Genomic DNA, 26,141 nt, shown 5'->3' with positions numbered 1-26,141 from the left:
CCGGGAACCCGCCTACTTCCAGAACATTCCATTACCCCAGAAACCCATCCCTGTTAGTAGTCACCCCTACACACTGCCCCACGAGCCCCCTCCCTGTTCGTGGAGGAACCTGTTCTGGGCATGTCACATGTGTAGACCCACACCCCGTGTGGCCTTCTGTGTCTGGTCCCCTCCCTGAGCCTCATGGGCTCAGGGTCTGGTCCCGGAGCCACACGTGTGGGAGCCTCGCTCCTGTTTGCGGCCGAGAGACGTGCCTGCACGTGGGGGACACCCCTCCTTTATCCGTTAGCCTGTCTCTGGATGTGGGGCTGTTTCCACCTTCCGGCTGCTCTGCACACGTGTGTGCGGGTTTGTACGTGAACTTGTCTCGCTAACCTAGGACGGGAAGGGCTGTCCCGCTATCGCGGTTTCCCCTGGGGAGGGGCCACTGTCCGGTCCTCTGGGGCAGCTGCCCCACTTTCCACTCCCGCCAGGCCCGCGTGAGGGTTCCGGTCCCTCCGTGTCGTCACTGACACTTAGTCTTGTCTGACTGTCCCCCTCCCGGAGGCTTTGCTGGGGTCTCGGGGCCCTGGCCCGTGATTCCCCCACCAGTTTATGGGCCATGTGGGGGTCTTCCCGGCTGCCCATGGGGACAGTCCTGGACTTGGCAGCTCTGCCTCGGCTCCTGGCCCAGCCTAGTACAAAGACACTCGGCCCAGCAGCACAAAGTGAAACCTTCCGCGTTTGACCAAATGCTGTGCCTTTTGGATCCCCAACGTCATGCCACGCAGGGGACCGGCCACAGGGAGCTTTGTCCTTTGAGCCGCTCGCCCAGCCAGTGCCCCGACGCACAGAGAAGCAGACGCCTCGGTGGCTTCACCTTGACCTTTTTTATTTGCGTTTTTTAAAAACAATTAAATTAGAATACAAATATTAGAAAACCGCGGCCCTCAGCTGCCGGGGCAGCCGGAGGGGGGCCGAGCTGCACAGCCGAGTTTATACAGTAAAACTGAATTTGCCCTCGGCCAGATTGATGTCCCTTTCTTCTTCAGACCTGAAACGGTATTGCTTCCTGACTAGAAGAGCTCTGTTTACACAAAGGAAATTATTCTGGGGCTGGGGGGGAGCAAGGAAAAAAAAAAAAAAAAGCAGAACAGAACAGAGGGCAGAGGCGGTGGGAGAACCAAGCGTGGCCTCCAGAGGACAAGGATGCTGGGCGGGGGGCCGGGTACCCAGCCGCGGGTTCCTGGAGGCATCGGGGGCAGTGGTGGGGGCCCCCCCCACGATGGCTGGACCCCTGAGGCCGGGCGAGTCGCTGGCGGGTGGCCCTCGGCCCGGTCCTGTTGGAAGACGAGAGTGAGGCTCCCGGGCGGGTGGGGGGGCCAGGCAGGCCTCTACCCATTGGAAAACCCAAGAGCAAGAAGAGGGGAAAGGAGCCACCCCACATGGAGAGGGTGGGGGGGGGAGTCCCTGCTGCCCCTCCGGAAGTGGCCGCCCGCCCCGCCCGCCAAGGAGGGCCGGCGGCAGCGGCGTCTGTGGACACCTGCGCTGGCCCGTAGGGAAGTTAACCTGAATTGGAGTTACCGAGGTAGCTGCTAGGAAACGGAGACCCCCCCACGCCACACGCTGCCGCACCCTGGGGCCCCGCCTTCCACGGGGGGTCCTGGCCACATGCTGGGTCTTCAAAATACCAAATTATTGCACTTTCAAAAAATACAACACATCTGTGGCTAAACCCTCCCTGGCCCCTCCCGCCCCCCCCCCCCCGTGCCCCTGCCCCCCCCTCCCCGCCCGAACCCACTCCATGGCTTCTTGGCTAAAATGCTCCCTGCTCGGCGGTGCGCTCCAGGGTCTCTGGGCGAGAGAACGTGTTTGCAGAGAAAAAAGAGCAAAAGGAACAGACGAATGTCAAAGTCGTGGCTGCTGCCAGGGAGGGGTGCCGTGCGCCCGTCCGTCTCCCCTGCTGCCCCCACCACCCCCACGCGCCCCGTCCCTCTGCACCCGCTGGAATGGTCCCTGGATGAGGCGAGGTGGGCCGGGGCGTCCGCGTGCAGCTCCCGGGTCTGCCCGCTGCTGCCCAGGGCCGGCTCAGGCTCCGGGGCTCAGGCTCTGGCTGGGGGAGCAGCTGTGAGGGCGGCTTGCCTTGTTTTTAAGAGTTTGATTTTTTTTTGTGGTTTCTTTTTTTTTTTGTACTTTTTTTTTGTCATTTTACTTTTTTTTAATCCTCCGATTGGAGAGTCCAGAGGTACAGGTGCCAGGAGCCAGGGAAAGGGGTGGAAAAACAAATGAACAACAATAAAAAGAAAAAAAATCACTCCTCCCTCTGTAGCCCGAGGCCCGCCTGCGCCCCATCCGCGTGGTGAGCACCAGGAAAGTCGCGTGTCCAGCCGGCGGCGGCGGCGGCGGCAAGCAGTCAGCAGGCCGACACCAGGCCCTTCGGAAAGGGGCAGCGTCGCTTGGGCCGGGGGCCCTCCTCGTCCTCCTCGTCCTCCTCGTCCGCGTCCGCGTCCTCCTCCTCCTCCGAGGACGACGAGCTGTCCAGCGTGAGGTCCACCACGTCGGCTCCCGGCTTCCCATTCTCCACGCCACCTGCCGCGCTGCCACCGCCACCGGCGCCCCCCAGCGCACCGCCGCCACCACCGCCGTTGACGTTGGGGGCGGACAGGAGCCCACTGGCGTCCGAGGGGCCTGAGGGCGACAGGGGGTGGTGCTCAGAGCGGGCCCATGGAGGCCGGCGAGGGGCAGGGGCCCGGGACGTGGCGGGCGATCGGACAGCACGGAGGTCTCTAGCCAGAGCCCTGAGCCCCACCCTGCCCGGCTCTCGGGCAGCCGACTCACCCAGCACGAGGATGGGACACTGGGGACTGCAGCTGCGCTCCTTCTCGGCGCGGATCGGGCACCACGAGCCGTCCACCAGGTACTCGATCTCGTCCGCGTCCTGGCACTCACTCAGGATCTTGGAGAGGAGCCTGGAGGGGCGAGGAGCTGATTCCCGGGCCGGCAGGGCCACTGTCACCCGGCCCTGACTGCTTGGACTCCCACGGGACACTCGCTAAGTTAGCTGCTTCCTCCTCCATGGAAGTGGTTTCAAGACAGCGCCCACCAGGGCCTGGGGACCCCTGCCCCGCGGGGGGAAGAGGCCTGCCTGCACCCATGCCTATGGCTGCCCCCTCTGGCCCACGGCCCCCTACCCTCCTGTCCCATCCCCGCACCTCCCCCTCTCTGCAGACCAGACGCCAGGCGCGCAGGGGGTGGGTACTGCTCACAGCCCCCTGGAGAGGCTCTGGGGCAGGGCAGGAAGCAGAAGTGGGGGCACTGGATTCCCACACGCCACAGCAACCCCAAGGGAGCACCCAACGTGAGTCTGGCCCGGCAAGACACGCTCTGGCCTTGGGCACTGTTTCACTAAGGTACTCGGCCAGAGCCATTTTACAGATGGAGAAACCGGGGCCCAGGGAGGGCAGGAAAGCTCCCCGAAGCCAACGAGGCCGAAAACCAGGCCACCTGGGCTCCATTCCTGGCTCTGCCCCTTCCCGGTCACGGGGCCTCCACCTCCCCACCAACTCCAGCGGCCGGGAGGCCCACACCGGGCCAGGTCCTGTACAAGGGACATACGTGCCCTAGCGGCAACGGGCCAACCTGGCCCCCAGCATCTGTTCCAGGTCAGAACAGTGCCTGCCTCCATGTAACTTCAACCGCCTCAAACGCAGTCACAAGGAGGGAGACCCTTTCCTGCTCCAGGACCCTCCCCCGGGCCACTCACAGACCCGCCACTCCAGGGTCGCTCCACAGTGTTAACACAGCTCTGCCTGCCATGGACGTCTCCGCCAGGACGCCCCAGTCCGCAGCGCCTCTTGCCCCCCGCAGAGCCCAAGCAGTAGGAGCGTCTCTATCTGGCTCAGGTCCCCACGCTCCCCAAGCCAGCTGGTATTCCCTGAAGGCAGAGTCTGGGACACAGTCCTTAGGGAGACCCCAGAATCACCCAGCTCAGAGCCAAGGGTGGGACAAAATACCAAATCCTCAAAGAAACAGAATAATCAAGGACCCTGCCTCCAGGAAGCCTTCCTGGCTATGCCCAGGCCCTATGGGATGCTGGGACTGTGGTGTACGGGGCACAGCCACACCCCCTAGCCCCAGGCCCATCTGCCCTTGGAGCTGTCCAAGCTGCCGCCACTGGAGCCTGGGTGACCCGCTCGAGGCCTGTGGGGGTGGGGGGAGAGGCAGGCACAGGGCCGCACGGCTGCCAGGCCAGGAACAGAGCAGCCATTCAACCCTGGCCCTTGTGCCCGGCCCCAGGGGCCTGCTCACTCCACCCAAAGACCAGACAGCATGGGGACAGTGGGGCACAGCGGGGCACAGCAGTTCAGCCCCTCCAGGGAAGGGACCCGGGCTCAGAGCTGGCCGGGCCACCTGTGAGCTGGGCACGCCTAGGACAGGTGACTGTTCCCTCTGAGCCTCAGTCTCCTTATCAGTAAGGTGGGGAAGATCCAGGCCCACCACATCTCGGTACAGTTGGGAGGGATGGCTTGACAAGTGCCCACGTGTGGGGACCAGACGAAGGTGAGCGCTCGAATGTGGCACAGACGTACACGAGCCCCTGCTGGCCGCGGGCCATCCCCGGGCCCCCACACGCCCACATCCTGCAACACGCATCTGGGCTGCACAGACTTCTGGGCACTGAGTGTGGCCACAGACCCAGCCTGCGGCCGCTCCCTCCCCACCCCACCCCCAGCACCGGGAGAGGAGATGGGTGTGGCTGGCGTCTGGCCGGAGCTGCCTGGTCAGGTGCTGGGCTCAGTTTCTAGAAACCTAAGACCTGAGCAAAGTTTCCCTTTTGGGGAGAACAGCCATTCTCCCCTTGTCTCCCTGTGGCACGGGGAGGGCCTGGCCGCATGTGGGTGCCACCTGGGACGCAGGGCACCTGAGAGCAGAGGCGGGCAGACGGCTGAGCCTCCCACCTCTTGGAGCGGAGGACGAGCTGGAGGTGGCACCAAGCGCCGTGTGGGGAGCGGCTCTCCAGCTCGTGCAGGGCCCGTGAGCTGGGCTCTCGGGGCCCCTGCTTTGTTGGGGAAGAGCAGACTCCAGGTCCGCGGGGTCCTGGGCCCGGAGAGCCTAAGCCAGCGGCCTCTGCCTGCACCGCCAAGGCCCTGCAGAGCCCCACAGGGAGGACACCCGCTGGCCCTGTGGCCAGGGCTCCAGGGCGGCCCACAAGCCCGGGCGGCAGGGCGCCCGCGGGACCCCAGGAGGAGAGGGCCGTGCAGCCGGCAGCCTCACCCGTCGATGACGAGCTGGTCGTAGGGGGCCGGCTTGTCACACACGGGGCATGTCCAGGTGGGCTTCTTCTCGTTCATCTGCAGGTAGAAGACGGCGTCGAAGCACTGCAGGTGCGCGCAGGTCTCGGCGCGGCAGGGCACCGACAGCCGCATCTTCACCAGCTGCGGGGAGGGGGGCGGTCAGCGGCCCTGGGCGGCCGCGCGCCGCAGGCAGGTGGGGACAGAGGGCGCGCGCGTGCCGACTCACCGGGCAGATGAGGGAGACCCGCACGCCCGTGGTGGCGATCTCGCTGTCGGGGTCCAGGCGCAGCTTCTCTTTGACTGCGGAGAAGGGGGTGGCCGTCGTTAGCAGAAGAGACAGAGGCGTCTGCGCGGGCGGAGCTAGGAGGCAGGCGTTTCCAGCACCCATCGACGCCAGGGCAGGCAGCGGCAAGCACCCTCAGCCCCTCCACCTCGGGGAAGACGGTCCACACACGGGGCACCTCACATCCTCCTCCCGGGACGAGCCACATGGCTCGGCTCTGGGGCTCGGGCCTGCGAGGGTCACCTGCGAAAGCGCCCTGGGCCGCGGCGGGGTGTCTCGCGCAACCTGGCAGGCTGATGGGGCAGGCCGGCCCACATGCCCACTCCGCTGCGCGTTCTCGCCGCCCACGGGCCTCTTTCGGAAAAAGATGGAGGCAAGGGCGAGCCGCCCACAGGGATGTCCGCTGCGACCGTGCGCTCCACGCCAACCATCCCCGGGACTTGGTGAGGAGCGGGATGGGTCGCTCCAGGAAGGTTCTCGTGGCCACCACACACGGAGCCAGGACACAGCGAGGCCCCACTCCTGGACACCCCCAAACCCAGCAGGGGCAGAAGGGAGCCCACGAGCGCGGCCTCTCAGGTGACCAAGTCGACCTAACTTAGGAAGAGCTGGCCGGTGCCTGAAGCCAAAGGCCACGTGCAAAATGCCCACAACAACACACAAGGCCCCTTCGCAACGGTGAGCACGGGGCTGCCAGAGGGACCGAAAGGAAAGGCGCACAGAGCGAACCCCAAGGCAGGTCCGCAGGACGCACGGGCTCCCTCTCCGGACTCTTTGAGGCTCGCCCTGCGTCTGCTCCGCTCTCAGTGGGAACGGGGAGACTCAGGACTGACCCCGGAGCTGCCCCGCCTTCCTCCACACAAGCCCTGCAGCCCCTCCTCCAGAAGCTCCCCAGGGTCCCGGAGGTCAACCCTTCACACCCCACGTGAAGTCCCAGCACAGGGCTCGCCTCTCGGACGGAATGCCAGCGACAGACTCGGGTACGTCTGGTTCTGAAGCCAGGCCCGCTCCTCCCCGGCCGACAGAAGAGGGTTCAGTGCGGCAAGACGGCCACAGGTGAGACAATCACGGGGCTTCCCGCAGCGACCAGAAACCCGGCGGCTGCCAGCCAAGCTGGGGGCGGGCTTCCAAGAGGAAACCGGGCCATCCGTGCCAAGCAGGAGCCCCAGTGGTCCCACACACCCCTCCCAGGCCTCCGCCAGACCTCCGGGTGCCCTGCCCACCCCCCTGCAGGCCAAGGCCTGGATGAAGCCCGCCTGGCCCCCATGCCAATGCCTGTCCCCTCTGGTCACATTGGCCAGTGAGAGGGTGATGCGCAGGCTGGGGGGCCAGCTCTTCGAGGAAAGTGGGCTGGGGTGCATAGGTGGGAGCCCCACCACTCTGCGCCTCAGGGTCCCCAGTGGTCAGATGGGGACATCGCCTAGTCCCTCCGCCCAGGGCTACTATGAGGATTGGGTCAGAAGATGCAGCAAACAGAGAGAAGAGGGCTTTCCTCTGAACAGAGAGGGCCAGTGGCTTGCCTGAGGCCACACAGCCATCGCACACATGGACACAAGACGAGAAACAGGCCTGGTTTTGTCTACCCATCCTGGCGGTGGTTCACTTTCAACACACTCCCCGTGTCACCCCTCCACCGCCCCCAACATTGCTGGTCTGGGCTCGGGCTGGGCTCCTTCACCCGGTACCTGCAGCTGTGAATCGGGTCTGCTCCTGCCCCCCGGGCTCCCAGCCCCCACCCAGCAGTCAGAAGCATCGGCCTCGAGCACCCATCCCCCGGGATCTTTCCCAGATGCTGTGGGGGTGACCCCCATGTGCCCGCCCTGCCCACATGCCCCCAGACCTGGCCCCGAACCACCACCCCAAGTGGTCCCGCCCCCCACGTCCGTGCCTCCGTGCCTCAGGGCCTCTGCGCGGACTGTTCTGCTCCCCTCCTTGTGCATCCCCTGGGGTGACACTCGGGTCCCGCAGCTCACCCAGCGCCTTGCACAGCTCTGGGTGCTTGACCCCGATGGTTTTCAACCTCTGCAGCAGCTCCGAAGAGGTCAGCTGCCGCACCAGGTACAAGGCCACAGAGTAACTCTGGGGGCAGAAGTCGGGAAGGAGCAGTCAGGCCAAGGCGGGGCCTGCAGGGGGCCAGGGTGGGGGGCAGGCGGGCGGGCCCCCCTCACCTTGCCGTAGTTCCCCCAGGTCACGGTGATGCGGTTGGTGGCCGAGGACAGGTACATGAGGTGGGTGAGGTTGATGGGGCGGCAGGGCCTCTTGGGTTCCACTCCCGGCTTATTGGAGGGGTAGTAGCCCTGGAAGCAGACGCGGGGCTCACACCTCGGAAAGGGCTTCTGTGGCGGCCCCCCTGCCGCGTCCCCCACAGCGGCCCAGGGGTGCCCACTCACCGGGACCGAGCAGTAGCTGTGGTTGACCTTCACGGCGATGTTGGGTGGGTACTGGTCCTCCTGAGGGCTGCTGGTGTCTGAGTAGCAAATTCTGTAATGACAGCGCGCACCATGAGGTCAGCAGGGGCTATGCACAGAGGGGCGGCCCCGAGGGGGGATGGGCGCAGGGCCGGCGCAGGGGCCATGAGGGCCGCGTCCACGTGGCAGGGGCGCTGCCTTGCCGGACCGCAAGAGCGGCTCTTGAGGCCCCGGATCTGGCCTGAGCGAGGCTCTGTGGTGACGGCGCACAGGCAAGGACAGACGGCAGGCGGCGAGGAGGAGCAGGGCTCCACCTCTGACCGCGGAGAACCTGAGACGCCGTCAGGAGGGTGGCGCTGGGGCAGGCAGGGCCGGGCTCCGGGCACGGGGTCTCCGGGCAGGCCCAGGCTTACCTGAGGACGACCTGCACGGCCTTGATCCCGGGCTGCAGTTCTCTGCGCGGCCGCGGAAGCAGAGGGGAGGAGAAGAGCGCTCAGTGAGGCAGGAGAGCCCTTCGCCTGGGCTAGCCAGACAGGGACCCCGCGACCTCCCTCGGCAGCCGAAGACCTCTGGGTGCTGACTGGAACGTTCTCTCCTGCTTACTCACTGTGACTTGGGCAGAGGGCCTCCCCTCTCTTCACGAGGCGGGGTGGCTGTGGGGATTTACTGAATAGGTCAGCGGGCGTAAGCTCGGCACGGCCATGGAGGCGCCAAGCGGCTGCTTCAGTGGGGAGTTACGTCTCAGCAGACACTGGGAATGGCCTCTGTCTCTCGGCTGTTAAGGCTCAGGGTCCTCATCACGGCGATGCTGGCCGGGCAGGACCCCAGGCAGCATCGGGACAGCTACGGGCATTACAACTAGGGGAAGGGGGCCAGGGATGCAGCTCAGCCGCCCACATGGCCCGGGACACCCCCGGGGGCATCCCCCGCAAAGAGGGACCCAGCCCTGACATCAACAGTGCTGAGGGGAATCCTGTTAAAAGGGGGACAGCGGCCCACGTCTGGAGGCTGCAGATTAGAGGCAGGGAGAGCAGGCAGTCAGGCGCACGGGGCTTCCCCGTCCCTCCAGCATGGGGCACAGGGTCAACATCGGGTCTGCAGAAGGCACCCCTAGCCCAGCCCCTGGGTGGCCCAAGAGCACACGGGCGCAGCGGCCGCTGGGGAGGCCAGCAGGGGTGCGGGGCGCAGCGCACCTGGAGTTCCTGATCAGCTCCACTTGCCTCGGCGTCAGCGCAAAGATGCACGGGCTCTCCTGCAGCTTCTCGCTATTCTGCGGGACTAAAGACATACTCAGCGTCAGGGGGATGTCCAGTTCCCAGGGAGGGAGCCGGCCCCTCCTCAGAGGGGAAGCAGGGAGCAGGAGGCTGAGCCCCCCCCCAGGCAGCCAGGGATGGAAGCAGGGCCACTAGGGATGAGGGTGCGGGAAGCGCAGCCCCTGCTGGTGTCACACCGCAGCCTAGGATTCAGGGAACACCCCTAACCCCGGAAGGGCCCCTTGGGAAGCAGAAACCTTCTTAACCCTCCGGGGCTCAGGAGTCTCTAAGGAAGACAGAAATGCTCAGCCCAGGGAGAGGAGCCTGCCTAGCTGACGGGAGGCAGTGCGACAGACTACATGCCCTTGGGCCAGCTGCTCCCCCTGGGGCCTGTGAGATGCCAGCAACAACTCTGTCCCCACCTCACACCACTGTTCTGGGCACCTGGCAAGTGTTTGCCTGTCTTTGTGGTGCTTGGCACAGGCCCTGCAAGGCACTGCCGGAGGGGACAGAGACGAGCTGGACAGAGATCCCACCTTGGGCATTCATGGCCAGCGGAGGAGGCAGGCAGGTGAAACTGCCCGAAGCTCCCAGTGCAGAAAACAAGAGTCACGGAGCAGCCCCGCACACAGCAGAAGACGTGAGGAGGGCACAGGGACACCACACACAGAGCCACACTGGCTCTGTGCCCAGTGTGTGCAGAAGTAGAGGAATGTCTGCCAGAGGATGGGGACCATGGTGGTGACAAGCTGGCATTTCACTGTCCATTAAAACTGCATTGAGAACCCCAGGGGTGACCAGAAAGTCTCTGAACTGAACAAGAAGACACAGTGTTGCAAAACCTGGGAGGGAGCAGCTAACACAGCCGATGAAGGCAAAATCACAGTCTTAAATGCTTCTCCTAAAAAAGACAGAAAAAAGTTTCAAAAGATTGGCTCCTCCACAAGAAACTAGAAAAAGAGCAAATTAAAGCTGAACTTATCAGAAGGAAGTTAAAAGATAAAAACAGAAAGTCAGCAACAGAGAAAATCAATCAAGTCAAACTTCTTAGATAAGCTACCAGAACAGACAATAAAAAAGAACGCAAGCACACCCACTGCCAGAAACAAAAGATAGACAATAGAAATAGATCCTACAGTCTCTTGGTTTAATACAGGAATGAAACCAACAAACTTATGGCAATAAATCTGATAACTTACATGAAATAGACAAATTCTTCCGAAGTTGCAAATTACCCAAACTCGCACCAAAAAATATGGGAAGCTTGAGAAGCCCTTTATCACTTAAAGAAGCTGAACTCATAATTAAAAACTTTTCCTCAAGGGCACCTGGGTGGCTCAGTTGGTTAAGCATCTGCCTTTGGCTCAGGTCATGATCCCAGGGTCCTGGGATGGAGTCCCGCATCAGGCTCCCTGCTCAGCAGGAAGCCTGTTTCTCCCCCTCCTGCTGCTGCTTCCCCTTCTCACGCACGCATGCGCTGTCAAATGAACAGATAAATAAAAACTTAAAAACAAACAAACAAAAACTTTTCCACAAAGAAAACTGCAGATCCAATTGCTGAGTTCTAATATTTAAGAAACCATGTAAATAAACTTCTCTGAACTTTCAGAAAACAAAGAGAACAGCAAACTCACTTCACAGGGCTGACATGACCCTGGTATCAAAACCTGACAAAGACTCATCATAAAAGGAAAATTACAGGTAAACACCTCCCATGAACACAGACACGGAAGTCCTCTAGAAAATATCTGCAAATATCCAGGATCTGGGGATTCAGCCCGGGAATGCGAGACGGCATTCTACTCATCTATTAGCCTGGCTAAAATGAAAGAGCGACAACTCCAAGTGCCAGCAGGGACGTGGAGCGCGGGCTTCTCTGCCACAAGCACAACCCTTCTGGAAAACTGTCGGCTAACGAAGGTAAACATACACCCAAATGAATGGACATGGGGCTACAAAAAGACTTGCCCAACAGTGCTCATGGTAAACTTATTCCTAAGATCCCTGAACTGGAAACGACCTGAGTGCCTACCAGTGGAAAAGCAGAAACAGACGGTGGTGTGTTCACGCGGTAAAATAAAACGGGTGACCTAGGCGAGTGCAGGGGCAAATCTAAGATCAGGATGGTGAGCCACCGTCAGAGACGCCCAAAGCACCCACTGCACGTCCACTAGGCTGCACCCCCAACAGGACACTAACTCACAGGGGAAAGAATCAGAACGGGAGCTGCCTCCGGGGGGTGTGACCAGGGATGCTGGAGCAACGGTGAGGGGCTTTCCAGGATGGACGTGTTCTGTTTGCTGGCATCTGGGTAACTGGGGTACGTTCACTTGGTAAGACTCCAAGTTCACACTAAGTATCTGAGGACCTCACTGGATGTAAATTCTGCCTCAATTTAAAAACGCTGGCATCTCTGCTGAATTAGAAGCACCTGACTGGCTCCGTTGGTGGAGCCTGCAACTCCTGATCTGGGGGTTGTGAGTTAAAGCCCCATGGTGGTGCAGAGATGACTTAAAATTAAAATATTTTAATTTTTATTTTTAAAAAGATCTTGCTTGTTTATTTGGGGTGTGGGGTAGAGAGTGCGAGTGGGAGCACAAGACCAGGGGGAGGGGGAGGCAGGCTCCCCACTGAGCAGGGAGCCCAACGCGGGGCTCAATTCCAGGACCCTGAGATCATGACCTGAGCTGTAAGCAGACGCTTCACCAACGGAGCCCCCAGGCGCCCCTAAAATTAAAATCTTCAAAAAAGAAACCCCCACCAACCACACTGAAAAGCTGCCTGATCAGGAGACGAGACGCTAGAGCAGGCCGTCTCGTCACTGCCACGCGCACGACGTGGGACACGGGAGCCGCGCCAAGACAGGCTCCCACACGAAGGATGTCCAAGGCCTGCAGACAGCCCTACTCAGAACGGCTTCCACCAGACGGCCGATGCCCCAAAGCCGCGCCCGCCGAGCCAGCCTGGCGACGATGCGCTCCGGGACAGCTGACGGAGGACGAGCATGTGACCCTGACACGGACAGCGAGGAACCCGGGAGCTCTTCTTGCTCTGCTAAGGGGTAACCTGCGAGATGCTTCTGCCAGCTGAAAGCAGCCGGTGCAGGCAGGCGTGCACCACACCCGGGCTCGGGTCACCCTCAGAGGGAAGGGTCTGGGCAAATGCAGGTCCGCTCATCTGCTCAAGGACGGCCACGGTCACCTCCTCGGAGGGATTGGGAGAGGCAGGGAGCCAGCTTTCTCTGAACGGCCAACCTTTCCAACAGTGGCGTGACTGCTGTTCCTACGAAGGGCTGGAGTGCAAACAGTCTTGGTTTTAGTGAGACACGGTCTCTGCCTCAATGTCCCCACTTGGCCTCGTACCATGAAAGGCACCAGAGACAGTCAACAGACAGATGGGTGTTGCTGTGTGTCAATACAGCTTGGTTTAGGAAAACAGGCAGCCTGTGACGTTGGCCCCTGGCCCTAATTGGCCCACCCCAGCTCCAGAACCTTCTGAACTCCAAAACCACAACAGAAGATCACCTATTTAAAACACAAACACAATTTGGATTTAAAACCAGCTCAGAGGGCGCCTGGGTGGCTCAGTGGGTTAAAGCCTCTGCCTTCGGCTCAGGTCATGATCTCAGGGTCCTGGGATCGAGTCCCGCATCGGGCTCTCTGCTCAGCAGGGAGCCTGCTTCTTCCCCTCTCTCCACCTGCCTCTCTGCCTACTGTGATTTCTGTCTGTCAAATAAATAAATAAATAAAATCTTTAAAAAAAAAAAATAAAACCAGCTCAGACTCAGAAGCCAGATCCCGGGGTTCATAGCCCAGCTCTGCCTGGGGCACACATCCCTGCCCCCGCCCCAACCTGGGTGCCCTCTGTCCACGGGCCACAGTTCCCAGAGCCCAGATGTGGGCCCGTGGCTGGAGCTCAGCAAGGGCCGACGAAACTGCCAAGCTGCCGCCATCAATTCCTGCTTGTCTGCCGAGGGCCTGGCTAGTCCCCACAGAGTCCTGGTTGGTGCCCTCGAGGACAGCTAACTGGGGGGTGGGAGTGCACACAGGCCCAGACATGCCCCAACAGCCAAGGGGCAGTTACTCCTTTTTTCTAAAAAAAAGATTTTATTTATTAGACAGAGATCACAAGTAGGCAGAGAGGCAGGCAGAGACAGAGAGAGGAGGAAGCAGGCTCCCTGCTGAGCAGAGAGCCCGATGTGGGGCTCGATCCCAGGGTCCTGTGATCATGACCTGAGCCGAAGGCAGAGGCTTAACCCACTGAGCCACCCAGGCTCCCTGGGGAGGGGGAGGCAATTATTTCTGATGGGGTAGGGTGGGGCTCCCCATACCTAGGGGAGCTGTGAGGGCCGAGTGGGAAGCAGAGAGCACCACCAGTGACCCTACCCGCCGGCCAGGGAGTGCTGTCCCCAGAAACAGAGCAGGCAGTGGGCATGGTCACGGAAGGCCAAGAGTCGGGGGTCCCTTCTAGGGCTGCCACTTCTAGATGACACCCCCGCGGGGATGGCGTTCGGATTTTCTGCTGTGCCATGGGCCCCAGGTGGCTGACAGCTCCCTCAGGAAGCCAAGCAGCCAGTGGGAGGTGAGCCTCAACGGGGACACAGCACACCCTGCATGGTAGGATGGAGGTGGGGGGCCCCCCAAACCCCGGCCTCCATCACCCACTGCCAACGGCCCTCCAGCTGCACAGGGCTGGGCCATAGGCTTCATCCACGACTCCTTGCCCCCAACCCACAGCACCAACTCCCAGCTGGCTCCGATTCTGAAACACACTAGCAAGGTCCCTCCCCCACCACCCCTGCCCCCTGATCTGTATGCGACCCCTGGCTGGCTCCCTGGCTCCCCCAAGCTCACCATCTGCCACTTGAGGGATGCTGTCCTCACCCCTAGTGGTCTTGATTTCACGGCCACCTCCCAGGCCACCTCCTCGTGTTCCCCATGTGCCAAGGACATCCTGCTTTGGGGCCTCTGTGCTCAACATCCTGTCTTCCAGAAGATTCCTCCCCTAGCTACTTAGATGGCCTGATGTCTCCGAAGTCCGCTCAAATGGCGTCAGAATGACAGACTACCCTGATCGCCTTTATTTAGAAGCTGGAAGCCCCCCACAAGGCCCCTGCCATCCTGGTACTGCCCGTACCTCCCCGCCCACTCGATTCTTCTCTACAACACAACTGGGGTGCCTGGGTGGCTCAGAGGGTTAAAGCCTCTGCCTTTGGCTCAGGTCATGATCCCAGGGTCCTGGGATCAAGCTCTGCATTGGGCTTTCTGCTGAGCAAGGAGCCTGCTCCCCGCACCCAGCCTGCCTCTCTGCCTGCTTGTGATCTCTCTTCCTGTAAATAAATAAAAATCTTTTTTTTTTTTTTTAAGAGTTTATTTATTTAACAGACAGAGATCACAAGTAGGCAGAGAGGCAGGTAGAGGGAGGAGGAAGTAGGCTCCTGGCCGAGCAGAGAGCCCGATGTGGGGCTCGATCCCAGGACCCTGAGATCATGACCTGAGCCGAAGGCAGAGGCTTTAACCCACTGAGCCACCCAGGAGCCCCAATAAATAAAAATCTTAAAAAAAAAAAAAAATCAACATAACTTCCCAGTGTCTCTGGCTCTTTGCCAACACCAAACTGACCCCAAAGTGCTTTTGCTGTGTCCCACAGGCTGCCCCAAGGCTGTGGGGGGGGGCCTGCGCAGGCTAGGATGAGGAAACCATCCCAGGCCTCAGAGACCCCCAGGAACGAAAGGGAGGGAACCCCCTGCTTCCAGGTCCTCTGGGAGGACTGGGAACTGGCTTCCGGCTCAATCCAAGACACCAACCGAGGAGCGCAGCATGACCATCTCCGCCCCGGCTGTCAGCCCACCGTGCAAACCACCACCAGCAGAGAACACTTCCTGGCCCGAGCGGATGCTCCCACCATAACGGGGAGCGGGGCAGGTAAAACAGTAGTTAGGGCACAGCCGCTGTTTCGGAGGGCCACACAGGCAAGAACAAGCTGAAGCCTCCAGCAGGGGCCTGATGCTATGTTCTACGACACACACACACTTTCACAAAAGTCACACACCGAAGGAGCGTCAGACAACACCAGACAACGCCAGCTCCCGTCAGCTTCACAGCAGCCCCAGGCCGCTCCTCAGCTCCTGCACTGGGCGCCTCCTGCCCTGCTCCCGCTGTAGATGTAGGGAGGGAATGAACTGACCCGGCCCCAGTGTTAAAGAAGAACACCAACAGGGCGCCTGGGTGGCTCAGTGGATTAAGCCGCTGCCTTCGGCTCAGGTCATGATCTCAGAGTTCTGGGATCGAGTCCCGCATCGGGCTCTCTGCTCAGCAGAGAGCCTGCTTCCCTCTCTCTCTCTCTCTGGCTGCCTCTCCATCTACTTGTGATTTCTCTCTGTTAAATTAATAAATAATAAAAAAAATCTTTAAAAAAAAAAAAAAAAAAAAAAAAAAAAAGAAGAACACCAACAAATGAATAAACCTCGTCAGGGCTGGAGGCAAGGCCATGGAAGCGTGGGGGGTGGCGAGAAGGTGAGGGAAGGCGAGGAGGAAAGGAAGATGAGCTTCAGGTTAGGTGACCGGGGTGGAAAGAGCCAGGCAGCGTCTGAAAAAGTGGGACAGACAGAAGGTATAGCATGTGCAAAGGCCCTGGGGTAACACTGGGCCTGGCGTTTCGGAGAACTAGCAAGGCAAGGGGAAGGGAGAGAGGAGACGAGAGCAGGGAAGAAACCAAGCAGAAAAGTCAGCTGGTCATGGGAGGGTTCTGAACAGAGGAAGGACATACTGAGCCAGCTATTTTAAAAATTTCCTCTGGCTGCTGAGGGAGACTGGCAATGTGGAGGAAGGAAAGCAGGAAGGCGGCTGTACAGGTGGGCTGCGGGGAGCGGGGGGAAGGCTCCGGCCTGGGAGGTTGGCCCACCTGCCCCTGGAGCTGTGAGGCCAGACTTGGGATGCCACGGGACCACCCCAGCCCCAGGGCACAGGAGGGACCCGAGGACCCAGAGAGAGAGCACACCCCTGCATGGAAGCCCCACCGGGCCCATGGATGCACATAGGCCCTCTGCCTCTGTGTACCCCAGGCGCTAACACCCACCTCAGAGAGGACCCCAGGAAACGAGACCCAGGAAAGCTCACCAGATCCCGACCGCGAAGCCCTCAGGGCAGTCCCAACCGCCGCCACTCGCCCCATGGCCCGAGAAGCTTCCACTCGCCCCATGGCCCGCGCAGCTTGGCCATGGCCTCCCTCTCCTCCCACACCACACCTCGCTCCAGGCCCGACCACTCCCGTTCTGGAGCCTTCGCTCACTGCCAGACCTGGGCCTGCTCCTTCCTCGGTCAGGCTTCTGGCTACTCAGCCCTCAGGGCTGGAACGGGGCCTCCGCCCGGAAGCCTCCTACCTGCCGCCTCCCCACGAATGTATCCCCGAAGCTCCCGGCCCCGACGCCCTGAGGAAGCACAGCGTTCCTCCCCAGGCCCATTCTTTCGCCTCTAGTGAAGCTTCCTGGCCAAACACACCAGGGTGGGGACCCCACATCTCCCCTGCTGCTTGGGTGATGCCAGCCCAAGGCCGGAGAGGCCGGACGAGGGACACACGTGTGCCCTGCCTAACAGGGCAGCCGCTGGACCAGCAGTCCCCAGCCAGTGCTGGTGCTGCCACCCTGCAGGGCATGGAGACAACCAGCAGACCCTCGGGAGCTGTCCCGACATGGGGTGGCTCCTTCACTCTGCAGTAGGGACCCAGCCCCCCAGCCCGAGACACTGGCCACAGGACACGGCGAGCCCCACGGAGCAGCACTGCACCAGGTCGCGTCTCCTTCCTTCTGCCCGTAATCTCACGCCTCACGCCAGCCTCTCCTTTCTCCCACGCACCTGGCGGAGCTCTGGGCCTCCTCGGTCACACTGCGGCCACTCACAGCCTAGGTGGCCGTCAGATGGGCTGCGGTGGCATGCCCAGGATGGCGTTCCCTGGCTCCCCCGTGGGTTCTGCGGGGGTCAGGAATCAAGTGCCCTGGAATGGCTCGGACAGCCAGGACCTCTGAGCTAAGAGACCTGAGGTCCAGAACCTTCATGTGCTTCAAAATGGGTACCCCTCCCCCCCCCCAGAGGTGCAGAGCACCGAGGACTCGGGAAGGAGTGAGAGTCGGGAAGATGGCTGAGCCTGCGGCCCCAGGACCCCATCCTTGGGACGCTGTGTGACCTTGCGTCAGTTTCCCGATCCTTCCAGGGGCCCGGTCCCGCTGGAGCAGATGGTCCGTCTCCTCCCAGCTCCGTTATCCTGCTCCCCTCCCCCAACCCAAACATTCCTCTCCCTGAGATTTAGGTCTCCTCTGCGCCGGGCGCACTCTCCGTCCCGAAGCTGGAGCCGGCCAGCAGCTCTTCCGGGGAAACAGACCGGAGTGTCTGGACCTCGTTCTGGTCAGCGGGTCATGGTCAGGAGCGAGGGGGAAGGGGACGCCAGCTGAGCCCGAGCCCGGAGAAGGGACTCTTGGGCAATGCCAGCACTGCACAAGTCACCACAGGGAGGCCCCCAGGTGGGGGAGTGGGCGGCCCAAAGTGCTGGCCTCGGAACAGAGGGGACCAGGCGGCTTCCAGGCCAGCTCTGCGCTCCACGAGGACTCTCCCTAGGGACCTGGCAGGCGTGGGGGTCCCTGAGGACGCAGCCCCAGGGAAGGGGTACATTCAGGTTGGGGCGGGGAAGTGGGTGGGAGCCAGGGAGGGCGGGGTTGGCCTCTTTGTTCTGAGCTGCCAGCAGAGTAGTTCCTGGTGTAGACAGGGGAGCAGACTCTCCCGGAGATCAGGTGACTGGGGTCCCCGGGGGCTCAGGGCAAAGTGATGCATTGTGGGGCGGGAATGGGATCGGGCCATGCAGGAAGGAAGCTCGTGGTCCAGGCAGGGGAGGGAGGCTGCTGGCCCCCGAGTTCAAAGTCACCTCTGTCCCCCGCCCAGTGCCAAGCCTGACTTACTGCTTCCCAGTGAAAACCCAGCCTCCCTACTGTAAACATCACCCTTGAGTCCTGAGGAGCCCGAACTGCGTGACCTTCAGAGCCAGCCAGCCCCAAGGCCCCCAGAGCCTGCTGGAGAGCCCCTGGGCACAGGGAGGGAGTTCCAACACACAGAGAGGGAAGTGGGGAGGAGCGGAGCTAGGGCAGGGGTGGGGGCCGTCCTGGAGAAACTGAGGAAAGGGCCTGGGCTCTCCAGCCCTGACACGCCAACCCCATGCCAGGGGCTGCCAGGCCAGCTCACTCCCCACCTGGGGGCCGGCGACCACACTGCCCGAGGGAAGGCAGGAGAGGGCAGAGCCTCGGGTTGAAACGGAGCTTTGGGACTCCAGGGTCTGGAGCACCAGGCACTCCTTCCTCCACCTCCTGCGGCCTCACCGGGACCACTGCCCCCTCACCCAACCTCACGAAGCTCAAGGTCTACAGGAAGGAGGAAAAGAGGCAGCTGCAGTCCCGTTTCCCTGCAGCTAGGGCTGGACCGAGTGGGCCGGCTGGCGCAGGGCTGGCGTGGAACTCACCATGCACAGAGGGGCCCCTTGGCTGAGCCAGACGGGATGCTGGGTCAGCAGGAGGGGCGGGAGAGAACCACACAGCAGGGGGCGTGGCGGCAGGGGCATGGCAGGGCCATGACCTTAGCTACAGTCGGCAGAGACCAACTCACAGCCCAGGCCGGAGCCTGGTGTGCAGCAGGGGCTCGGTAAAGATGCGGGGGGCTGAGCGGGAGCCGTGGATGAGGGCCACAGCGGAACAGCCCAACCCACTGTGCCCACAGGCACTCAGGGCACCTCTAGGCCCTAAGCGAGGAATGCCAGAGCGAACCCTCCCCACGACGGGGAGCCCTGCTTGCTCCCTGCCGCGTCCCCCATGGGGGGCTTCCACAGGCACCCCTCCGCAGGCCCTCAAGGGAAGAAGATGGAAGAAGCGAGAATGACGGCGAGAGAGGCCTCCCAGGACCAGGCGGGCACCTGGTCAAATCCCAGGGGCCCCAAGAAGCCCATGGCCCTAGACGTGCCATCAGGAGCCCTGGAGGCACGGACAGCCGAGAGAGGGCACGCGCGGGAGGGAGCACGTGAAGCCGAGACCAGGCTGATGCCCACCGGGCCCCCACATCACAACTGCCGGTGAGGCGCCGGGGCCTGTCTGCCTGTGGCGCTCCATCAACCTGGGGGCCAGAGAAATGAGCAGAGAGAGGAACCACAAGGCCCTGGCACGGTCTCCTCCAGTCCCGGCAGTGTCCCATCTCTCGGGAGCACACTAGCAGCTCCCTAACCAGCAGGCCCGCGGTGATCAGCCTGAGCCCACTGGCAAGGCTGCTCCCAAAGCTGCCCAGCAGGAAACAAGCTTTTTGTGGGGGGAAGGAAGGAAGAAGGTCAGACGCAACTTCCAGCCTTTCCGCCACAGGGCGTGAGAGCATGGAAGCCAGCATCCCCGGTGGCGCCCAGTGACACCCACCCATTTAGGGTGAGCCTGGTATGGTCCCAGGCCACAAGGCACAGAGCTGGCCTATGTGACCGATGAAACGTGGAACACAAAGACAGGCTGCTTCCAGGTGGAGGTCAGAGAAACAACGTGGCTTCCGGCTGCTCCTACACGTACTGTCTGTCCGCACACGAACCCTCCCACCCCCGTGTCACTGGTTCCGGAGGAAGCAAACCACCATTCCACACTGCGGGGACGCTTCCACAGGCCACAGAGCCCGCACGTCAAGAACTGAGGTCTCCAGCCAACAGCCAGCAAGAAACCGAGACCTGCCAGCAACCATGTGAGAGGGCAGCCCCCAGCCCTAGCCGGGCCTTCGGATGAGACAGCCTCCAGCCAACAGCCCGACAGAGACCGCACCAGTGTGCACACATCAGGACCACTCAGCTAAGCCACTCCCGAGTTCTGACCCTCACAAGCCAGGTGTCTGGGATGCTAAGCTGCTGAGATTCAGGCTTATTCACGAGACGACCCTATAGGTCGCTAACAGAAAGACCCAGAGGTGGCTCCTGCGCTTCCTGGGAGGGAAAGCTCCCCTGTGACGCCTTGGCTCTCACTGCTTCCCAGAAGACACTCCGGGGCGGTGACGTGCTGGCCACAGGCACTGGGGAGAATGCAGAGGGGGGGACCCCCACGCCCGCTCCTACCCCTGGGGTGGGGGCAGACTCACCCAGCTCTGTGGGCTTCAGCAACTCGTCCAGCATGTTGAAGAAGGGCAGTTTCACCAGACGCACTTCTGGCTTGAGGGTCTTGGCGGGCAAGCGTCCAAGTCCATTCAAGTACTTCCCGTAGAGCACAGGATAGTCAATGTTGGGGCCCGAGAGGGGAGTCCTGGGCACCGTGCCAGCCCGGTCGTAAGTTGAGTGCATGGTCAGGGGGTCCATGGGCCGGTGGGGCTGGGGGACAGGCTCTGAGCTCTTCTTGGCGTAGCGTGTCTCGTACAGCTCCTTGATCTTCTTGAACAGCTCGGGGCTACAGTCAAACTGGACCAGCTGGAGGGCCCGGGTGACGAGTTCGTGTTTAAGTCCACTCTTACTCCGGCCAACAAAACCCAGGAGCATCTGAAGATCGGAGACTCGGAAACTCATCACCATGTTCTGGGGAAGAGCAACAACAGGAACACACGCTCAGAGGAGACACAGCCAGATTCAGGGACTGCGAATGGGGCAAGGGGCTTCCTGGAGCCACCTGCGCCCTAAATGGGGGGACAGCAAAGTGAGAGCCCATCGGGGGCTGCCTGGCCCTGCCCCCAGGTCCCCTTCACTCTAGCCGCAGGAGCAGGAGCCCAGGAGGAGGAGGAAAAGGCTTTGGCCCCAGGCCCACGGGCCCAGGCTCAGTCCCTTCCATGCCTGTGCTCAGGCCCCCGCTCACCCATCCCCGTGATGCCCCCTCCCCAGCTCAGCCCTGCTCCCCTCCTCCTCTTCAAACCTTCCTCAGCACTGCCCACGCAGCAAAAGCTTCTGACCGCCCCCCAGCACACACCACTGCCTTCTATTTTAGGTTCTCTTCTCCCATCTTCAAGCCTGAAAGCATCCCCAGGGCAGGGACTGGGAATCTTGCTTTACCCGTAAACAACCTCAGCCACTCCCTAGCCAAGAACACTAACGGCCTCTCGGACCCTCAGTATCTTCGTCAGGATGACAGGATCCACTTCGCTGGGATGTGGGAACGACCAGAGGAGGTAACATACGGAAAGCAGAGTAAATCAGCTTTGGCCACAAACATGTTTTCCCTTCCGTCTGGAGGATGGGAGCCACGACTCAATAGTCATCACCTGCCAGGAGCGGCACGCGCAATCACATACTTAACTCTGACTCCTAAAACACCACTGCCAGGCCCGGGGGAGCTTCACGTTACAGCCAAGCTTCACACCTAAGCCTGACTCTAAAGCCGGGGGCAATTTCTGTCCCTCGCACTACGGGTGTCCACACGGAGCTGAGGACAGGCGAGCGTCAAACATCTGCTGACCACTTCAGCAGGCCCTCCTCACCTCGGTACTGTGGATGTTGGGGCTAGATTGTTCTCCAGGGTGGAGGTGTCCCGGGCGCTGTGGGGTCCTCGGCAGCATCCCTGGCCTCTGCCCACTCGACGCCAGGAGCCCCCTCCCCAGTCCCATGGTGACAATCACAAATGTTCCCCAGACACTGTCCAGTGTCCCCTGGAACAGGATCGGCCCATCGAGAACCGTGGACCTGAGAGAAGGCTTTGGGAATCCAGCAGCCCCAGAGGCTGTGAAGTGATCTGCAGCGCAGTGACGCAAGTGGTCTGGCAGGGTCCCTCCAAATCGCTCAGACCAAACACGGGAGTTCAGCTGATGCCAGTGTTTTCCTTGGGGCGGCCTGACCATGGCCCGGCCTCGGGGAGACTCTGGGACGCCAAGGAGAGGCACGCTTCCCCACATGCTACATAAGCAAAACGTCCTTGAAGAATGGATGGGCCAGCGGGCTTTGAGGGCCACCCACACCGAGCCCCAAAGCGGGCCTGTGATGAACGAAATGTGGTGGGAAAAAGACGCTTCCAGCGGGATGGGGAAGATGGGTACCAGTGACAAGGGTGCCTAAGGAAAGCTGGCTGGCACCGGGCAGGACGGCACCCAAGGAAATCCATAGCGCCCTTAAATTCAACCTGAGAGCCTGACAGTTGGAGGTGGGTGGGAACCCTGCCAGGGTGTTTACGGAGCGGTCTCAGTGTCAGAAGGCTCTGGTGTTGCCCGTTTCCTGGTTGCCGAAGGGTGAGGCATGGTGTCTGACGGCAGCACCAAGACTCAGGGGCCCTGGGTCCTCTGGCCTCTCTACACACTGGGCACCTCATCTAGCCGCGAGAGATGGGAACCCTCTAAGAACACTCCTAGCCACACACGAGGCTCCCACAGGCGGCGGAAGGGCTGTCAAGGAACCAAGCGACAGACAAAACGCGTGCGACTGCCCCGTCCTGCCTGCAAAATCTCAAAAGGGAGCCTCTTCCTGCAGTGGGGCCTTCCTCCGGCTCCCAGGCGACAGACTTGGAGATCTATCATCCGCCACGCTCCAGGGCTCTCCCCGGCGGTGAAGCGCACCAGGATCCACGCCCACCAGGCAGGTGAGAAGACTCAGGCCCCATGAAAGAAGCGGCTGGGGGCGCCTGGGTGGCTCAGTGGGTTAAAGCCTCTGCCTTCGGCTCAGGTCATGATCTCAGGGTCCTGGGATCGAGCCCCGCATCGGGCTCTCTGCTCAGCCAGGGAGCCTGCTTCCTCCTCCCTCTCTGTCTGCCTACTTGTGATCTCTGCCTACTTGTGATCTCTGTCTGTCAAATAAATAAATAAAAATTAAAATAAATTTAAAAAAAAAAAAAAAAAAAAAAGAAAGAAGCGGCTGGCCCAAAGCCTCCGTGTCAGAGGCAGAGTCCACTGGACTCCCGCGGGCACTACCTCCCACTCCCACCCAGCTGTCTGGAGGACCTGAGGACCCTTCCATCCCAGCACACCCCCTGCCTCGGGACCAAAGCAGTGAGCTGGCCCTCGGAGAGCCCGGAACGCTTGTGAAAACAAACCTTCCTTGGCCTGACCTCCTACCTGGAGCAGAGAAAATGGGCTTGCAGGCAAGATGTTTCTTCTGGAAGAGGCCCAAGGCCTTGGAGGGGAGAGGCGATGTCACGTGGAAGCTGCCTGCCCTCCACGGCGCCAAAGGCAGGTGGGCTCGGGGTGCCCAGTCCGACCACAACACGTCTTCTAACATCACCCGGCCCCTGGGAGCGCCCTGCCCCCGCCGAGGCCTAGCCCTCGCACCAGGCTGGACATCCAGAGGGGCCGCGAGAGCATCCTGGGGCACATCCCTCAAGCTGCCATATGTTCACGACTCAGATTTCTCAGCAGCTGCCATCACCAAGGAGGCTGCCCTTGACACTGGGAGGGGGACAGCGTGAGAGGGGCACAGCCGTTCCGGAAGAAGCCCCAAGTGCTTTGCAAAATCACTTCCTGCCTTGGCTTCATCCTTCCCTGCCTCCCTTCAGGTCTGTTTATAAACAGCACCAGGCCCCGATGGCTTCCATGGTCTCAGCTCCGGGCCTGCTTGAAGCTGTGTGGAAAAGCATCAGGCTGGATAGGTCTGCTGGGCTTAACTGAACCGGCCTCGCATACAGGTTCCTTGGAGCATGGGGGAAAGTTAAGGTCTTTATCTCCAGGAAATGGGAGATCAGTGAAAAATGCTACCATCCCAAGGGGTTCTCAGACTGCCTCTCCCCCAAGCCCTCTGAGGGGCCACACCTGAAGAGTCTGATTTCCAAGTTTACCAACAAGCTCCCCCCTTTCTTCCCACGGACCAGCCAGTTTTGCACCCCAAAAGATGCAATCTCCAGCTCCTAGCACGAAAGGCTGGGTAAGCACCTGGAAGAAGGGAACGCTTCAATGACGCGTCCGGTGCTCCACAGCGACAGAGACCAAAGGAAGGCTCCCGAGGCTCAGAGCTAGCTGTGCCACTGAACGGAGGCTCCCGTTCTAGAGAACTTGGAAAAAGGGTCAACTTGATTTAATTGGGATGGGGGGCCCCAGCCACCGGAGGGTCAAGTGGAGTTCATCAGATCATATTTCAAGGCCATGGATGGGGCCTTGAATTGAGTCCCTACCCTCTGGCAGGGGTGGGGGCAGGGGCCGGGGCCCAGACTCACAGCCCCATGGGACTACTGAATTTCAGGACTCCAGGGGACCTCATGCCCACCGGCTGCCGCCATGGACTTGCAGAGTTCAGACTTCTGCATCTCCAGGGCAAGTCCCAATTTCTCAAAACCCTAGAGAAGGGCAGAGTGCGTAGTACAGGCATTGAGGTGGACGCTTCAGGAGGAAGGGGGCTTCATTTCAGATCTCCGAGGGAAGGGAAGGGAGATGGAAGGAGAGAGAGAACAGGAGAAAGGAAACATTTACAGGTCAGGACCCTGGGGAGGGGAGACCAGCGGGAGGGCGGGGGCGGAGCCTCTGTCCAGAGGAGGTCCAGTCCCCCACCTCCCTGCCATCAAAGACCTTGAGTAAACTTCTCAGGGAAGGGAACAATCCTAGTGTAGTTTGGGCAAGGGCTCTGGAGCCTCACCGTTGGGAAAGCACCTGGAAGAAGGTACATCCCTAGAAGAGGGATGGCCTCTATGGGATGTGGAACCCAAACCCCAAAATGGAGTATGAGAGAGAAGCACTGAGAGCACTGAAGAAAGAGACCAGGGACTCTCCATAGAGCAACACAAGAAACCAGCAAAATAGGAGAGGAAGCCTCTGCAGGCAGAGCTGGGGTGTGTAAAGGGATCTGAAGTAGGGTTCAGGAGCTGTGCGGAGGGAGCACGACCATCTCAGTAGACTCACTAGGGCATACGGGAAAACAGTCACTACGGGGCCTGATCTTGCTAGTGTAAAGTTTAGAGACCCCAAGAGCAGAGTCCAAAACCTCACAGATGCGGTCCCGAGGGTAGACAGGGGAGGAAGGCAGAGCCCAGGACCCAAAACTGAGGCGAGAAGGAGGAAGGCGTTAAACTGGGAACAGGGGTCAGGACTCCATCCCAGGCAGGAGAGCAAACTCGAGTGACACGGTGCCCACTCCGAGGACGAGAGAGATGGTGCCAGGAGGGGGGCGGGGCTCTGGGACCAACGCGGGAGCAGAACTAGGGGTCCAAACTCCAGGCCGGGGTACGAACCCCAGGAGCACACTGTATCTGGGGGCGCTTCAGGACGCCCTCATCACCCCGGAGGGTGGAATCGGTGGCAGAAGGGTCAGGGGACCCTTCAGAGGAGGAAGTCGCCAACCCCAGCTGGCCTGCTGGGTGGGGAGTCTGAGACCCAGATGCCAGCCCTCGGTGCCGGGGGGGCGGAGAAGCGAAGACGCTCCCCCCAGCCCACAGAGCAGGAGCCCGGCTCAGGGCGAGGAGGGGACGAGCAGTTCGGCCCGTCATGCTGTCCGGGGGAACTGTGCCTCTAGCTGGGAGGCGCGGCCCTGTCCCCCGTGCTTAGGGAGACTGGACCCCAACCACTCGGGCCGCGGGGGGGGCGACCCCGCCCCAAGCCCGGGAACCAACCCCCAGCGCGAAGGCTGGGGTAAGGTTTGGGGGACCCCGCCCCCGGCCTCCCCGCCCCCCGCCCGCACCCGGCGCGCCAGGGCCAGGGGCGGGCGAGGGGGCTGGGCGGCGAACCGCGACCGGGCCGCGCCGTGGGGCCCTAAGAGGAAGGCGCAGACCTCCGCCCGCCGCCCGGCCCCCGCCCCCTCTCCCGCCCGCCCGGGCCGGCGCCGCCGCCGCTCACTCACTTTGGCCTCCACCAGCTCCGCCGCCATCTTGGCCACCAGCGTCCCCCGCGCCGGGAGCCCCCAGCCGTCGCGTCACGTGACCGCCCGCCACCCGCGGGCGGGGCCGTCGCGGCGGCCAATTAGCACCCGGGCGCCCTCCTACCCCCCGAAGGCGCGCGCTTCTGCTCAGTGCGCAGGCGCATGCGACCGCCGCCCGGGCCTCGGGCCA

At 61.6% G+C, this 26,141-nt stretch overlaps 1 protein-coding gene across 2 annotated transcripts; it reads right to left on the bottom strand.

The window, feature by feature from the left end:
* Positions 1-850: 850 nt before the first annotated feature.
* Positions 851-26,042, bottom strand: PIAS4 (protein inhibitor of activated STAT 4). Of its 2 annotated transcripts, none has more exons than XM_059159483.1 (11): positions 25,934-26,042; positions 20,350-20,776; positions 9,158-9,242; positions 8,378-8,419; positions 7,947-8,037; positions 7,725-7,853; positions 7,530-7,635; positions 5,500-5,573; positions 5,254-5,414; positions 2,818-2,948; positions 851-2,667 (listed from the first exon to the last, which is right to left on the bottom strand). In XM_059159483.1, the coding sequence occupies exons 1-11, from the start codon at positions 25,958-25,960 to the stop codon at positions 2,393-2,395; spliced, it is 1,548 nt and encodes a 515-aa protein (XP_059015466.1). In that variant the 5' UTR covers positions 25,961-26,042; the 3' UTR covers positions 851-2,392. The 2 variants fall into 2 exon arrangements, with proteins under 2 accessions (XP_059015466.1, XP_059015467.1); XM_059159484.1 differs by having other exon boundaries at positions 5,254-5,330.
* Between the last annotated feature and the right edge of the window lie 99 nt (positions 26,043-26,141).

This window comes from Mustela lutreola, chromosome 2 (genome assembly GCF_030435805.1).
Source record: "Mustela lutreola isolate mMusLut2 chromosome 2, mMusLut2.pri, whole genome shotgun sequence".
NCBI lineage: Eukaryota > Metazoa > Chordata > Mammalia > Carnivora > Mustelidae > Mustela > Mustela lutreola.
This window is presented reverse-complemented; position numbering and strand designations above follow the sequence as displayed.

Coding starts and splice junctions, on each gene's coding strand:
- PIAS4 (XM_059159483.1), bottom strand. CDS start 25,960: ATGGCGGCGGAGCTGGTGGAGGCCAAA. Junction 7,636..7,724: donor CCTGGGGGAACTACGGCAAG/GTGAGGGGGGCC, acceptor TTCTGCCCCCAG/AGTTACTCTGTGGCCTTGTA. Junction 5,415..5,499: donor GGGTCTCCCTCATCTGCCCG/GTGAGTCGGCAC, acceptor CCCTCCCCGCAG/CTGGTGAAGATGCGGCTGTC.